The 15912-nt window shown below is 39.9% G+C and overlaps 1 protein-coding gene and 2 long non-coding RNA genes across 4 annotated transcripts; all 3 read left to right on the forward strand.

The window, feature by feature from the left end:
- The first annotated feature begins 1230 nt into the window (after positions 1-1230).
- On the forward strand, positions 1231-4520 carry LOC120286897. Its single transcript, XR_005545611.1, has 2 exons — positions 1231-1753; positions 4066-4520. It is a non-coding gene; the product is annotated as an uncharacterized LOC120286897 (long non-coding RNA).
- Positions 4521-4940: 420 nt separating this feature from the next.
- Positions 4941-5982, forward strand: LOC120286898. 2 transcript variants are annotated; one of them, XR_005545612.1, is made up of 2 exons: positions 4941-5602; positions 5678-5982. It is a non-coding gene; the product is annotated as an uncharacterized LOC120286898 (long non-coding RNA). The 2 variants fall into 2 exon arrangements; XR_005545613.1 differs by having other exon boundaries at positions 4941-5559.
- Positions 5983-7767: 1785 nt separating this feature from the next.
- On the forward strand, positions 7768-15267 carry LOC104456702 (DNA replication licensing factor MCM7). The gene is made up of 15 exons (XM_010071556.3): positions 7768-7862; positions 7979-8046; positions 8328-8387; positions 8481-8704; positions 8984-9161; positions 9398-9520; positions 9660-9749; positions 10440-10582; positions 11334-11511; positions 11887-12078; positions 12329-12501; positions 12611-12814; positions 13631-13796; positions 14080-14301; positions 14725-15267. The coding sequence occupies exons 1-15, from the start codon at positions 7832-7834 to the stop codon at positions 14827-14829; spliced, it is 2157 nt and encodes a 718-aa protein (XP_010069858.2). The 5' UTR covers positions 7768-7831; the 3' UTR covers positions 14830-15267.
- The last annotated feature ends 645 nt before the right edge of the window (positions 15268-15912 follow it).

The raw sequence follows: 15912 nt of genomic DNA on the forward strand, positions 1-15912 counted from the left end.
TGACAAGACTCAATATTGAAGGCAGTCCTGAAATAGAGTTGCCAATACATAGATGCCATGAATCTCTCCAATATCTAAAGTTGGACCGGAGCTGCGAGTCACTTATATCCTTTCCTCTAGAAATTTTCCCCTTACTTAAGAATATTCAGTTAGTGGAGATTAAAGAATTGGAACATCTTTCAAATTCAGACGGTTCTCCACTTCTTCTCCATTCGATGGAAATTAATGATTGCCCTGAATTTAGATCTTTCCCTGCGGGAGGATTGGCTGCCCCATGCCTCACTTCATTAGAGTTTCATAATTGCCGTCATCTAAAGTATCTGCCGAAAAACATGCAGGCTCTCCTTCCTTCGCTTCGGTCATTGATAATATCCTCATGTCCACAACTCGAGTCATTTCCCGAGCGGGGTTTACCCTCCAAGTTGGTCGAGCTTTCACTCTCTGATTGTGACAAGCTCATCACGCCGCAAGGATTGGGGTCTTCAATCGCTATGCTCTCTTGAAACTTTTAACATTGGTTATGAGAAAAATATATTGTCATTTCCCGAGATAGGGCTTCTGCCAACCTCTCTTACCTCTCTGTGTATCACTTTCTTAAAGAATCTGACGTCCCTGAACTCCAGAGCGCTTCATAGGCTGAGCTCCCTTGAAAAACTCTGCATTATCGGATGTCCTAAGCTCCATTCCTTCCCAAAAGAGGGACAAATTCTACCCGCTTCTCTTACCTCTCTGTCGATTTGTTATTTAGGTCTAAAATCACTGGATAACTTAGGGCTCCACCACCTCACTCGTCTAAAAAATTTTGGCATAACTAGCTGCGAAAGTCTTCGATCCATGCCAGCGGAGGGCTTGTCATCCTCCCTTTCCAATCTATTTATCTCTGGGTGCCCTTTGCTGGCGAAAAGATGCCAGCGGAAGAAAGGGAAAGATTGGCCCCTAGTTTCGCACATTCGCTGTATCGTGATTGAGTTTGTGCTCGTCACATGATCGTATATCTTGCTTTCCAATCCCTCCTTTTACCAAGATCTCACTCAGGTATCTCCCTTGGCCCTACACTAAGTAAGCCATTTATTTATTCAGGACATACTTCAGTCGCTCTGTGCTATCCTTCCAGCTAATGCAAATCGAAATCTGGCGTGTGTGTTGGACCGTATCCCTAATGTATCTCCGGCTGAAGCACTTGACGTCGCGTGGCGCAATGTGAGCTGCAGCCGGTAGCAGTACGTGGCGATACGTCCAATTTTGGTTGTTTGAGGATTAGCGGGAGCTCTAATTAAGGAAAGGTCCTGCCAATTCTACTACTTCTGTGGAGAGTAGTTGAATTACCGAGAGGGAAGCTTGGAAGCTATCCGAGCAGCCTGTCGTGGCAATCGGTCGACGCCTGCTCAGTAGCAGAGGAGAGTTTCGAAAGGGGAGGGGACAAGCATAGGAAATTCGTGCAAAACCTCGGTTTATGAGATGGGGATGCGGACAGAGATTTTTGGTGAAATATAAAAGAAGATACCATAGGAAGTAGAAAATGTGCCGAACACCTAGCAGGTGGGCCGGGTGGGTTTGGGGCATCCGGAGAACACAGACCGGATATTTAGAAGGGATAACTATTGTACAAGCATCTTCTCGAATGTGAGCTTTGCAGACTGGATTGTTATCTGTTGGGTTTATATCTTCACCGGGATGAAGAAGAATTGCAAAGAGAGAGATCATAGAGAAGCATCATTTGATTATTTACTGTTGCTCTTCTTTTTCCCAGTGGGTACATCGGGGTGTCAAGAACCGAACCGAAAACCGAACCGAACCGAAAACCGAACCGAACCGAACCGAAAAAATCGGTTTTTTCGGTTCGGTTTTCATTCGGTTCCGTTAAAACCGAAATATCTTTTATCGGTTCGGTTTTTATCGGTTAACCGAACCGAACCGAACCATGAACCGATAAAATCTCTTTTATCGGTTCGGTTTATTCTCTCCCGTCCCGTCGGTCCCGACTCTAGGTTTTATTCTGTCTCAACTCTGGCCCTCTCCTCTCGTCTCGTGTCTCCTCTTGGTCGGCTTGGAGGTGCAACGGCGACGGCGGCAGGGACGGCGACTGCAACGGCGACGGCGGTAGGGACGGCGACTGCGACGGCGACGGCAACCGATTGAGGGACAGAGCCCCTCTTCCTTCTGCGACGGCGCGCGCTCTGCTTTGGACTGGGGGGCGGCCAAAGTCTCTCCTTCGTCACTTTACACGCTGTTTGGCTAAGACCAAACAAAGATCTCCTCCTCCTCGTCTTCTGCTACCTTGGGAAACCGCAGCGCAAGCCCCCTCCCTCTCTTTCTCTCGTAAAGGTGACTGCTTTTCTCTCGAATCTTGGTTGATGGTGATTCTCGCGTGCAATTCATGCGCATCGGGTGTGTCAGAGGGTCGTCAAATTGATGAATTTTGTGGGTGGAGTTCAGCTTGACATTCAGCTGGACTGATCGGATGAACTGGGCTCTACTTTCGTTTTGTAAAAATTGCTTTTTGTCCCCTGGGCGGGGAGTTGATTTTGGAATTAACTCCAATGCGATGGCAAGTTCTCTTTGAATTCGCTCCCTCTCTCAGCCCCGTTGTCTTAAGTGAGGGTGAGGTGACATAGCGGGTGGTATTCCAACATTGAATGCTTGAATAGACCTATCTACCCAAAATTCCTGAGAAGATATGATGTTTTCATGTTTCCTTGCACAGCTTATTAGGGTCGGTGCAAAGGGTAGTAAAGGCTCTCTTTCTGTTTTTGCATGTCCCAAATTGCATTCTGGACGAGAGTAGAAGCTAATTTGTGACGATCGAAAGTTTGATTATGCTTCTTCTGATTTATATAATGATTCTGAACTGTTGTTTAATGTGTCATTAGGGATTCAAACTGATTCTGAGTTTTCATTTGTAGTGCTCATTGGATAACAGATCTCAAGGAATACATCCCTCTCTGTGTGATTGAGGGGAATGCTTGTTAACTTCTTTCACACGATGTGTATGGAGAAAATCCATCATGGCAGAGCATCGAGTATTAACAATAAGCTCAAGTAAATAAAGAAACAATTGAAAAAGCAGTTGTTTTATAATTTTTTCTAAAGAAATGACTGGGATGAGAGAAGTTAGGTCTGAACTTTGGATATATGTTAGCCTTTCTTTCTGCTATTCTTATGTGTCTCCATTATAGCGAGTTGTGGCTATGGTAATTGGTGCACTAGCTTCTCCGGATCATGTATTTACTTACCTCGTTGGCTCTTCCTAATACAGTTTTGCTTTTGATCTGAATTTTGCAGCTTGAGAGTATTTGCATTTGCAGGGGTTATTGGAGTCTTCATCCTTCTTCCAGTGAACTGCACTGGTGATCAGCTTGAGGATATTGACTTTGTTGATTTTTCAAACAACTCACTGGATGTATTTACAATATCAAATGTAAATAATGGATCAAACAGGTATGTTCTTTGTTTTTTTTTTTTTTTTGCTCATCTGTTTTTTGTTAATTTCTATGACTGTTGGCAGGGAAGAATGAGTAGTATATATGTTCGTATCCTTATATAACTTTGACCAAAGTTGAATGATTTGTGAGAAGGTTTATATGTTACCATTCTATCAGTCATTTACAAAGCATTAACTCTTCCTGCAGCCTCGAACCTGATAAATTGCCTTTTTCTATGACAATGGAAGCTTGAACGATCTCTTTCTCTTTGTTGAAGAGAAGTCATCTCGCTTCTCATGATGTGATAATTTCAGGAGAGTGAAAGGGCTGTAACAAGGGAAGAAGGAAGAGATCTAGCTCAAAGACATAGATGTTCGTTTCTTGAATATAGCACAAAAACTAGAGAGAACATCAATCAATGCTTCAGGAGCTTATATAGAAGGTAAGCCGTCCCGGAAAAAAAAAAAAAAAAAAAAAAAAAAAAACCGAAAACCGAAAACCGAAACCCAAAATTTGAAAACCGAAAAACCGAACCGAACCCGAACAGTTCGGTTCGGTTCGGTTCGGAAATTTTCCCTAACGGTTCGGTTCGGTTCGGTTTTTTCAAAAAACCCGAACCGAACCGAACCGTTTACACCCCTAGGTACATGCATCTGTTGTTTGCGGTGTTATTAGCGGAGGATGTCAGCATTTCCTAGTCAACTCAGTCTGAGATCTGGTGCTTTAGCAGCAAACTAGTTAAGTTCTACCATGAATGGAGTTCATTTGGTTGTATCTACCTTAAATGTTAAGTCATCATTCCCTGGCAGAATTACGTGAAAAGAAGTAGATGTTTGTTTCTCTTTGTGAGGAAGAAGTTTCAATGTCTGAGTCCGTTAATTAGATTCCTAGGACTTGACAATGATTGGTCACTGCACTGCACTGAAGCCTGTTATTTGACAGGAATCTCTTCCTCATCCTCTTCTTCTTCCTCCATTTCTTTGGACTGTTGGAGCAGATTGTCTAGTGATATTTTTCATGTGTTTACTGATTATCTAAGATGCACAGTTAAGCATTTATTCTGTCATGATACATCATTGCGATGAATTTTCCCAGTAACTATTGCTGTTAGATCGGTGTTGTTAATAAATTGTGCAGTTCATGAACTCGGACATATTTTTCCTGGACTAACACTCAGAGATCCGAATTTGTTAGCAGGTCATTAAGTTATGGTTTTGTCATACTGTTCAATGTTACGATGTGGGGATGTTATGTCAACAGCCTAAAGAGTCTCGTCTCTTCAAGCCACAGTTACGAACTTCTCGACAAATTTCCCCCGCTTCTGGATTAGCTGGGTTCTTTTTGTTTGATGAGTCATTGAGATACCAGGTACTTTGATTAACTATTTTCCTGCCCTGTTCTGCAAAGTTATGTACTTCAAGGTTTGATTTTTTATTGTGTTTTTAAAACAAGAGGCGGCTCTTATTGTTATACCTGGAACTATCAAAAGTTTTCACATACACCAGTGATATCATGACTGCATTTAGTTCCCTCGAGAGAAGAATTCTCTCTAAGGAATCGGAACTGGTAATCTTGAAAGTGGCAAATAGGCCAAAAGTTGGGAGTCAAATTATGCAATAGATAACTTCCGAGTTTATTATCTCACGAACGCATTGAGGGTAATTATGCCATCATAAGTGGGGAACAACAGCATGGAGAAGGATTTTATATTTCAGATGAAAGCTTCTGAGATCAATGTGGTTGCCAAAGAACAGAGCTAGTTTGCTTCATGCAAACCTGTTGTTCAGGGATTCTTGGTGTAGTCTCCAGCCTGTGATAAAAGGCATTGAGTACTTCCTAGTTCCTGATAATGACTTGAGTTTAGGTTTAATCATTGCTATCTTGACTCGCATTATGGTTGTGATATGGTTGTGAAATTGTGATTGAAAGGAGGCAATGATTTTTGAGATTCTCACTCCACTTAGTCTATGAATGCAGATTTCACGAAATTCACATAAAGTCCCGTTCTTAGTGGTTTGCAGGTGCACTTCTTATAGTGATTGGTGTGCTAATTCTCAGCAAATCAAGTATCGAGAAGAAAAGTAGATTTGATTGAAAGTTCTCAGTTTATGAGAGATACCATACGCCATGCTTGAAGGTTGCCCCCTTTTGCTACAGGCAACAGTTGCCCTGCTTCTCTGGTTTATGTTTTTCTTTCCCTTCTCTTTTTAAGTGCCCGAACTGCCTGTACTCATTTATCTTTTGTGGATTTGCAGGTGACTTATAAATGAGAAGTTACATTCTCGTGCCACTCTCAAGGAAGGAAAAAAGGAAGCTGAGAATTGAGGATAGAAGAGCGTTTCCTTCCTGGCCGGTCATTCCGCGTGAATGATCACTACTTGCTGCGACTGGCAGCACCAAGGTTGCTATGTTGTTAATGCCAGGATTGCTATGTTACTGTTAATGGTGACTGTAAGATATAGCTACAAGGCAAGCTGCAAAGAAGGCAGATTTGTGTTTAGCGATGGGATCCTATCCCACCTTTTCACCATACCAAACGAGTAGGCTAGAACATTGGTAAGTGAACCTTAATTTAGGCGCTCTGGAAAGGCTGAATGTGTCGTGCGCGCTTTGAGAGCATAAAGCTAAGACTCAACAAAGATCATCTTTACATAAATATAAATCAAGGTCTTAATGTGAGCTTATACCGACATGTGCTATAACGTAATAGAAAACTTGCGGAGGATTTAATGGACATCGTGCGTTACGGGGCCGAGGTTGTCTTCTAACTCACCTCGACCCGAACTGCTCTTGCTATAAGACCCTCCTCCATTCCTTTTGCCCTTTATTAATTAATAAAATATGAAAAAAATCGATTAAGGATTTTTTTAATAGACTTCATGGAATATATTTTCTTCACTTGATGTTATTGTCAGATTGAAATTTTATGAAAAAAAATATTCTTATTTTCAATTTCTGCTTTGACAAAAGAGAAATGCATGAGTTGGATCTTTCAATTACTTTGTCGAAAATTTAGTTATGCTATAGCATGTAGTACTCATCGATCTGATTGGATAATGAAAATATATCAACTGGTGGGGTGCCATAAATGAAATCACGTCGTAGTACTATTGCTATTGTGGTTTTCCTTGGAAAACTTTGTTACTTGTATGATCTGAAACACAACAACGCGTGGCCAAAGTAATAGTTTTTTCTCATTACCAACCTAAACTTAAAATTTGTAAAAATCAATTCGGTGAAAAGATTGGTGCACCAAATTTATTGGCTATCTTGAAAAATTAGATTTGTGAGGAAAGGGTGTCTGCCTCAAAGTGTGGATTTTTGGCTGGCACAATAAAATAATTAGGCAACCTAAGCATTTCTTGGGGTTAACTTATTAGATTCATGTTAATGAGTTTATAATGTAGCATCGTAGCATGACGTGAGAATTGAGTACGTTTGTTTCGCGGAAAATAAATGATTTGAAAAATAGTTTTTTAAAAATAATCGTTTAAAAAAATTAATGAATGGAAAATTTGGGTTAATACTGAAAAATTCAAAATTGGTACACATATGACAAATTTATCCTAAACTATTTTTGACTATGAAAAACCTCAAATTTGTACACTTATGATAAATTTATTCCAACGATCATAAAAAACCTTAAACTAGTACATTTATGATAAATTTACTAAAAATTAATTTATTCGATTGCAAAAAATCCAAAACTAGCAAATTTGTGATAAATGGAGTGTAAAATCCCAAATCGCATATCAATCGTCAACTGTCGCGTGTCATTGAACTTAATAATTTGATAGTAAAATTTAACGAAAATTAACATAGGGTAAATTTGTCACAAGTGTACTAGTTTGGGATAAATTTACCAAAAGAATATTGATTTGGAGTTTTTGGTTATCAAAAAAATAGTTTTTGGTAAATTTGTCACGGATAATATGTCTTAGGTTTGGGGTTTTTATGGTATTAACTCAAATATTTTTTTTTCATTATTTACGAAAATATTTAGATATAAATTTATCAATAATAAAAGTATTTTTTTATTGATTAATCATTTTAAGCAATATAAACGCATGCCTTAACGAGAAAATATGGCTTATTTTTTCATTTCTTATTCAACTGTCACGGTTCAGATGAGTCTCCCTGACAGATGGGCTCGAGGCGCGAAACTGAGGATGAATCAGGACCGTCACTCGAAGGCGATGGGCTCACCGACTAAAGTGCGTCCGCGCACACCGGATCGTAGCTCACCATCTCTCTCCTTCGCATTTTCCCGCCAGAAACCCGTCCCCCTCGACCTTCATTTACCGCCAAATCTCTCCCTCCCTCCCTCCCTCTTCCCTAACCTAAACCCTCACTCTCTCTCTCTCTCTCTCTCTGTGCCGCCTTCTCCGTCACTCCGGTGAAGCGAAGCCATGAAGGACCTCGACTTCAAGGCCGACAAAGGTCAGTCCCTCTCTCTCTCTCTCTCTGGCGTTGTGTTTTCGTGGGTATGCGTGGAATTTAATCGGCGACGTTATGCGAATCCGGGATCCAATTTGACGTTGTGATGCTGCCGACAGCGATCGCGAAGGATTTCCTCTCGAACTTCGCCGACGCGAATGGAGAAGCCAAGTACATGAACGTCCTCGTAAGTTCCTCCTCTCTCGACTGTTGTTTTTATACTCGGACATCCTTTTAAGCGCTGTAGAATTGAGGCGAAATCAATGTTAAAGGCGCGTGCTTGATCGCACGTCGTGCCCGATCCTTTTCTGTTGTCCATCAACTGCGGCTGCGGAGTCTCTTCCGTGTGCTATAATGCTCTAGTACTTATAAAATGATTAACCCTAGATTTACACTTGAGTCGAGCGTAGTTCCTTTTCTATTTGCAATTTAAATGGCTCACATGAGGGTCACCGTTCCTGATTTCAGCAAGAAGTTGCAAATCGAAAAATTCGTGCTGTTGAGATCGAGCTCGAGGACTTAGTCGATGTAAGTTTCTGTGCCTCACTTATTGCTGTCATGAGTGCTGAGTTTGCTTATGCTCTGTAAATCATTTCTGATGCTGTGGTGATGTGTCTGCAGTACAAGGACTTGGATGAAGCATTTCTTAGACGGGTCACTGAAAATACTCGGCGATATATTGGAATTTTCGGTGAGGCCGTCGATGAGCTCATGCCGGAACCCACTGAGCCCTTTCCGGATGATGATCACGACATACTCTTAACCCAGAGGTCTGAGGATAGGAGGGATAATGTGGACGGTGTGGATCCACTTCAGAAGATGCCTTCTGAAATCAAACGATACTTGTAAGCTTCATTAGAGGCCTTGTCCTTTGATACATTGAACTTCTAATTTGTTTACTATTGACTGCGAGTCCAATTATAACAATGCATTCATAGCCGAAATTTGAGGGTCCCTTAGAGAAATTTGATTTTCTTGTATCAGTATTCATCGACAAAACTGTGGAATTTAGGCTACTGACGATCATTGCATGCCATGTTGTCTGTATCCAAGCAAAACATCATGTTTGTTTGTTTGTTTGTTTCTTCAGTAGTCGTGACTTCCTCTTGAATTTTTTTGTTCAGTGAAGTTTACATTAGAGCATCTCCGAAAGGACGGCCATTCACTATTAGAGAGGTCAAAGCATCTTATATCGGGCAGCTAGTAAGGACATCTGGGATCATTACACGCTGTTCAGATGTCAAGCCATTGATGCAAGTAGCTGTTTACACGTGTGAAGATTGTGGTTTTGAAATTTATCAGGTAATCGCAACTATTCCCTGCCAACTTCCTTGGTATTATCTGGCATTATCCAACTTAAGATTCATCAAATGCCATATCTTCATTTTCAAATAATCTAGTCAATAAAATGTGAAGAGATTAAAACATGGAAGCTGTTATATAGCCATATCCAGCATGCCCACATGTTGCATCGGCTTCTCAAACCATCGCTGAACAGAGTGTTGAATAATTACTCTTTTTGTCGACTCTTGATACAGGAAGTCACGGCTCGAGTTTTCATGCCTTTGCTTGAGTGCCCATCAAAGAAATGCACAATTAACAAAACAAAGGGCAACCTTATCCTTCAACTAAGAGCTTCCAAGTTTTTGAAATTTCAGGAGGTTAGTTGCTCTTTGACATATTGGGCTCTACAATATATCCTAGTGAAGGGAGCTCTGCTAGTATTTTGGTCTATATCTTCATGTGATGGTCTTGAAGGTATTCACTTCTCATGAGGAAATTCTCCACTTTGTAATGCAGGCAAAAATTCAAGAGTTAGCTGAACACGTCCCAAAAGGCCATATTCCTCGGACAATGACCGTTCATTTGAGGGGAGAACTCACGAGGAAGGTTGGATTAGAAGAATCTTCCTATTTGGTTTAGTGAACGTGGTTTTGTCTCTCTACTTCTTGTTAGAGTAGCTTGTGGATTTTGTCTGGTTGAACCAAACGTATTGTTCAAAATAATTATTTAACGATCACCAGTTAGTATAAATAACAGCTTAATTATAGCAACTTGTTTTAGTTGACTTATATATACTTCAGATATACTGCTTTTGTAAGGATTTCTATTAGTATATTGCCGTAACTCTTAACCAGTGTCTGATGAACATCATAATTTTTTTCTTACTAGAAGATTTTGCAATTTGAGATATAATTATGATAATCTATATGTATTATGTCATATACTCTAAAGGCCTGAAGTAATTTCTGTAGCTAAATTTGAGGTCTTCTAGTGAACAGTTCTGATTTGGCTAATTTTTAGCATGATAGTTTAGTTACAAAGTCACCATAGTTCTTGGTTTTGGTAACACCAATTGAGCATATGTAGTCATCTAAAAGATGTCCCTAGAATGAGTGGAGTTTGAGATGGCATAGATGAGTAGTGTGAAAGGTTGGATTCCCAAGAATCTTAATTTTTTGATCTATTTTTGACTAGAAGGCATAGTGCTTTTGGTCGGACAAGCTGAAGAAACTCTTTGAATGGACTTTGCTGTAGAGGATATTTTGACTTCCATTTGTCATTGTTGAACATTACCAGGTAGCACCAGGCGATGTTGTGGAATTGTCAGGAATTTTCCTTCCGATTCCATATACTGGTTTTAAAGCTATGCGTGCTGGCTTAGTTGCGGATACGTACCTGGAGGCCATGTCCGTTTCCCATTTCAAGAAAAAATATGAGGAGTAAGCAACTCCAACCCTTTAGTGCTAACTGCTAGGTCCTCAGTATGAAGCAGTTGCATTAATTATCTTGAACTGAGCCACTTACTTCCTGCTTTGCCCACTCTTTACTGGTTTGGTGCGCCAGAGAGTGGATAGGACTAGTTTCAAGCTTGCATTGTGGGAAATAATGGTTGGGACAATATATAGAATTCCTTGGGGAGAGAGTAGTAGCATCATAATACTGAAATGATGCTAGGAAGAGGCCTATTCTTGTCACTTTCCATGATCAAATTATTCTTGCATTAATATTCCATCTATGAAACACTTGTGAATTTCTGTTCTATTCATCCTGTGTGGTAGTCAATCATTGGTGATTCGGATTATATTGTATGGAAGAGAATCAGATTATTGTTAATGCTGTTGATGCAGTAGATATGATGTGCAAAGGAAGTTTCCTACTATATGTGCTCATATGCTTGTTTACTCTCCAAGGTTTTCTGCTTTGACTTTTTCACCTTTATGCTAAATAGAGACATGGAATGGCAATTTCTTGAATGCAAGGCTGGGTGCAGTGTAATGTGCTTACTGCATAGTAACCAACCATTCTGATCAACTGTTGGTAAAAAAATGGGTGTCAAATCATTCCTTGTCTAGACTAGCTCAAGGACAGATGACTAATATAGTTTCTTTTATAATTGTAATTCCTGCACTTGCATCTTTCAGCGATGAAACGATCCTCATCTATCTTTAATTTGTATAATTTCCACTGCAGTTATGAACTTAAGGAGGACGAGGAAGAACAGATTGCTCGTTTAGCTGAGGATGGTGATTTGTATAACAAGTTGGCACGCTCATTAGCACCTGAAATTTTTGGACATGACGACATTAAAAAGGCTCTGCTTCTCCTTCTTGTTGGAGCCCCTCACCGGAAGCTGAAGGATGGGATGAAGGTAAAAACAGTTGTATTGTTGTATGATGGACTTTCATCTTCTTGACTGACTGGTTTCTCCTTTCATATATTAGGACAGTAGAGGTTATGTAGTTAACCAGTAGATGTGCTGATGAGTAGCAACATGAGTTTCACTTATAAAAAAAATTATAATGAGGAGCCAGTTTTTGGCTATGCTTTTTCTTCCTTCTTGAGCATTTTTTGCTGGACCTATGTGATTTGCTTATTGCAGCTTTGACAAGTATTCACTTCCTGTTCCTTTTCTCATTTCTTGCATTTGTATCGAGCATTCAAAGCCAGTTTGTACTTTCAGAAGCGTTCTTATACTTCTCATCTGTGTTTTTTTAAAACTTTAATGAATACTCACGCGTTATAGATCCGGGGAGATCTACATATTTGTCTGATGGGCGATCCTGGGGTTGCAAAAAGTCAACTTCTGAAGCACATAATAAACGTTGCACCCAGAGGGGTATACACCACAGGCAAAGGAAGCAGTGGTGTAGGTCTCACTGCTGCAGTCCAGAGGGATCCGGTGACAAATGAGATGGTTTTGGAAGGAGGAGCACTGGTCAGTCTCTCTCTCTCTCTCTCATGCACAATGACACATAATTAAATGGCACCCATGAAGGAGATGTCACTTACAATCTTACAGAAACTATTAATAATTTTGTGCTGAAGCAGCCTAGTTGAAGGATCTCGCTTAAATATTGAGCTCAAATGCATGAATAGTTATAACAATTGGGATAGCTCGGTTGCAATATATAAATACTTGTGCATCTTTTAAACATGTTCATAAACAAAATAGAAAATCGATCCAGGTACTGGCAGACATGGGCATATGTGCCATAGATGAGTTTGACAAGATGGACGAGTCAGATCGTACAGCAATACATGAAGTGATGGAGCAGCAAACCGTTAGTATTGCTAAGGCTGGGATCACCACATCATTGAATGCTAGAACTGCTGTCTTAGCTGCTGCTAATCCAGCTTGGTATGGCTCCTCTCTGTACTCAGCGGTGATGCTTGTGTTACTTTCCTACATATAATCCCTCCTTTCCCTGGGTTTACTGACATCAACACTATTAAATTCCAAAATACAGGGGAAGATATGATCTCCGCAGAACTCCAGCTGAGAATATTAATCTGCCTCCAGCACTGCTGTCTAGGTTTGATCTTCTGTGGTTGATCCTTGATCGTGCAGATATGGATAATGATCTTGAAATGGCTAGGCACATTGTTTATGTCCACCAAAATAGAGAATCTCCTGCTCTTGGGTTCACTCCCCTTGAGCCATCCGTTCTTCGGTAAGTTTCTCTATCTCTTCTCATATCGAAGATTCATTCAATATGAACTCAACAAAGCATGTCTAGAGTAAATTAATGTCTTGAGTGTTGGCATCTGCTTTACTTTCAAAACAAAGTTTCTCATGTGGGAACTACATGTTTTTGGCATTCTTCTTATCAAAAAGCTGCCTGATGATCACAAGGTTTTAAAGCATTCCTGGTCATTGATGTGTAACTTTAATGGATATCACACGTTATGCAGAGTTGATGTTCTTTTGAGTCTAATTTGTGCTAAGGCTATTGTGCTTAGGCTAATTGTCCGATCATTTCGACAACAGAAGTAACAGTAATGTTAGTTCATTGAAGCAATGAATTTTGTCGAGATTTGTGCTTATGCATTGTGAAACTGATTCTCTAACTGCAGTAGAGAGCTTGCTTGTTAGTTATTAAAATTATTAAGATACCTTTGCATCTTGATTGTATAAGTTTTAGCAGCTTGATCATTTGTTAATGTATGTCTTCCTGGATAACTTCTGTGCTAGCATTAATATCTAATCATATCAATTAGGTGAAAATGCTGATTTTATACTTGTGCAGAGACTCTGATCCTTTTCGTGTTCAGTTTATGCTACTTTTTATGCATATGTTCTCAGAATCTTGACTTAGAAGGTCTCGACAATGGAAGACTAATGTACCTTTGTATGGAATGGTGAAAATCTAGTCTTTGCAAAGGAACATATCTCTTCTCTTGTCTTGCCTGAGAACATATGCTCTGTTTCAATTATTTCTCCATTAACCCTTCGCTTTGTTTATTAATTGACCTCTTCGTTTTTGTAGTGCATATGTATCCGCTGCAAGAAGAGTGTCTCCTTGTGTTCCAAGGGAACTCGAAGAGTATATTGCTAGTGCTTATTGCTCCATTCGACAGGAAGAAGCTAAGACAAATGCCCCCCATTCCTACACCACAGTGAGAACTTTGCTAAGCATTCTGCGCATATCAGCTGTAAGTAATCACGTCTTTGTACTATCATGTACTATCATGTATGACTAACCTAAACTTGAATACTTTTGTTTAAAATCCTCTAAGAGAACTTTTCAGATAAGAAATATAGGTTTGAAAGTTTTATCGAAATCATGGTTTGCATTAACATATAAGTTGAGATAGCTATCTGGCATGTTTTTCTAATCTGTTCTTAGTTTACTGAGCAGAAGGGTGTAAAATCATTGCTCATTTGATGGAGAGGTAGTGTTGTTTCACTTAATTATATGACTGTCATTGCCTGTAGGCATTAGCAAGGCTCCGAATGTCTGAATCTGTCACCCAGAGTGATGTGGATGAAGCACTCAGGTTAATGCAGATGTCGAAGTTCTCTTTGTACTCGGATGATCGGCAGCGAGCTGGTCTTGACGCTATATCTGACATCTATTCCATCCTACGGGATGAAGCTGCTAGGACAAACAGGATGAGTGTGATCTATTCTGATGCACTCAACTGGATTTCTAGAAAGGTTATCTCTCATATATTAATTCAGTGTGCTTTCTGATGATTGAATGTCTTAACAACGTCTTCCAAGGTTCAACTGCACTCAGAATGACTCTGCAAGATGAATACATATTTTTTCCTCTGATAATGAGCTCTCTTTCAAAAAGAAATGTATTGGTAAACTTTCGCTTTTGAAACCATATTGTCAGAAAAGAGCATTGCCAGATCAGTCTTCTTATTTCAACTGGATATTAAGAATTATGTACTGTCTTGTGGACAAGCTAGTTTTTCCCAAGGTTTTTGACCTTCGTTTTTGCTTATTGTTATCCCCTTATGCGCTGCTAGCAACTCTATGCTCTTTAAACTGACTACTTTGATGGCTGATGAAATTACAGTGGTCTTTTTTTTATATTGTTTCTAACTGATCGAGGCATGTCCTTTCATACAGGGTTATAGTGAAGCCCAGCTGAAAGAATGCTTGGAGGAATATGCTTCCCTAAATGTTTGGCAGATACATCCCCAGACCTTTGATATCAGATTCATTGACGCTTGATGTGTGCTCGTTCTGGCTGTCAACGATTTATCTCTCAGCTGCTCTTATAATGCCACTGAAGCTCCCGTGACTTTTAACAGTTGTCTGAAGGTTTAGTAAATGCTACTCCTGAGACAGCTTGGTTGATCTTCCTGTTCTTTGACTGTAATTTAATGGAGCTCTGTATGTGCAGTGGATCTGTAGATTCAAGAGAGCAATTTTTATTCAGCATGTAGTCAGTGAAACAATAGAGAGAGGATGTAATGGACATCTTATTTAGAATGTAGATCACTAGAGTGGCCTCTGATTATACTTCATCTACTATCACACTGAATGTCAATTGTAAAAGTGTGTTCAGCAAAGGCTACCGCCCTACCCGGTGAAACTTCACCCTTATGAACCCTGGCACAATGACGGGATAGGTTGTCACTGCGAAATCTTAAGATATCTTTATCAGAATGTGAAAGTGAGATTACATTCAAAGTAGTGTTGATGAAATTAACACGATCATATTTTGTATATGTTGTATCCTACAGATTTGAAATCTCCATTCGGAGATGGTTTTGGCGTGGTCTTCCCAGTATTGCATTAGTAACTGATACTCCTCGACTCCTTGCCATGTTTGGGTGATTTCAGGCCTGCATATTTTTAGAAATCCATCTGAGTTGATTCATTGTTTGTCAGAGGAAGATTGATGGGTCTATTTGCAGTCAATGGGATAGTTTGTGTTCGGTCTATTCTTGTTACATGCGTACTTTTTCCGATGTCTCAAAATTGAGGAAGGAAATCTATCTTGGGAAAGAAGTGTGGTGGGGGCACTGAGCCACTAACAATTTCATGGCCCGATTTTGTATCCTTCACAAATTTGCTTCATCAGGCAAGTAGAAGCAACAGCATAAACATGATTAAATGGAATTACCAAATATTTTCACATTGGTAACATGTGAAACGTCACGAATGTAATGATGCAATGTACGGCTTGCTCGGACAAGCTTGAAACTAAAGATAATAAGGCCACTACTTAAAAAGAGAAACAAGCCAACTACAAAGATGATTCTGCCGGAACAAGAAAGCCCTAGAACTAAGTGAGATCAGTGAGCGGCT

The sequence above is a fragment of the Eucalyptus grandis genome, chromosome 8 (genome assembly GCF_016545825.1).
Source record: "Eucalyptus grandis isolate ANBG69807.140 chromosome 8, ASM1654582v1, whole genome shotgun sequence".
Classification (NCBI taxonomy): Eukaryota; Viridiplantae; Streptophyta; class Magnoliopsida; order Myrtales; family Myrtaceae; genus Eucalyptus; species Eucalyptus grandis.

Excerpts from the sequence above, each read along its gene's own strand:
- LOC104456702 (XM_010071556.3), top strand. The coding sequence starts at position 7,832 with ATGAAGGACCTCGACTTCAAGGCCGACAAAG. Across the intron at positions 11,512-11,886 it reads AGCTGAAGGATGGGATGAAG|ATCCGGGGAGATCTACATAT; the intron begins GTAAAAACAGTT and ends CACGCGTTATAG. Across the intron at positions 12,502-12,610 it reads GCTGCTGCTAATCCAGCTTG|GGGAAGATATGATCTCCGCA; the intron begins GTATGGCTCCTC and ends TCCAAAATACAG.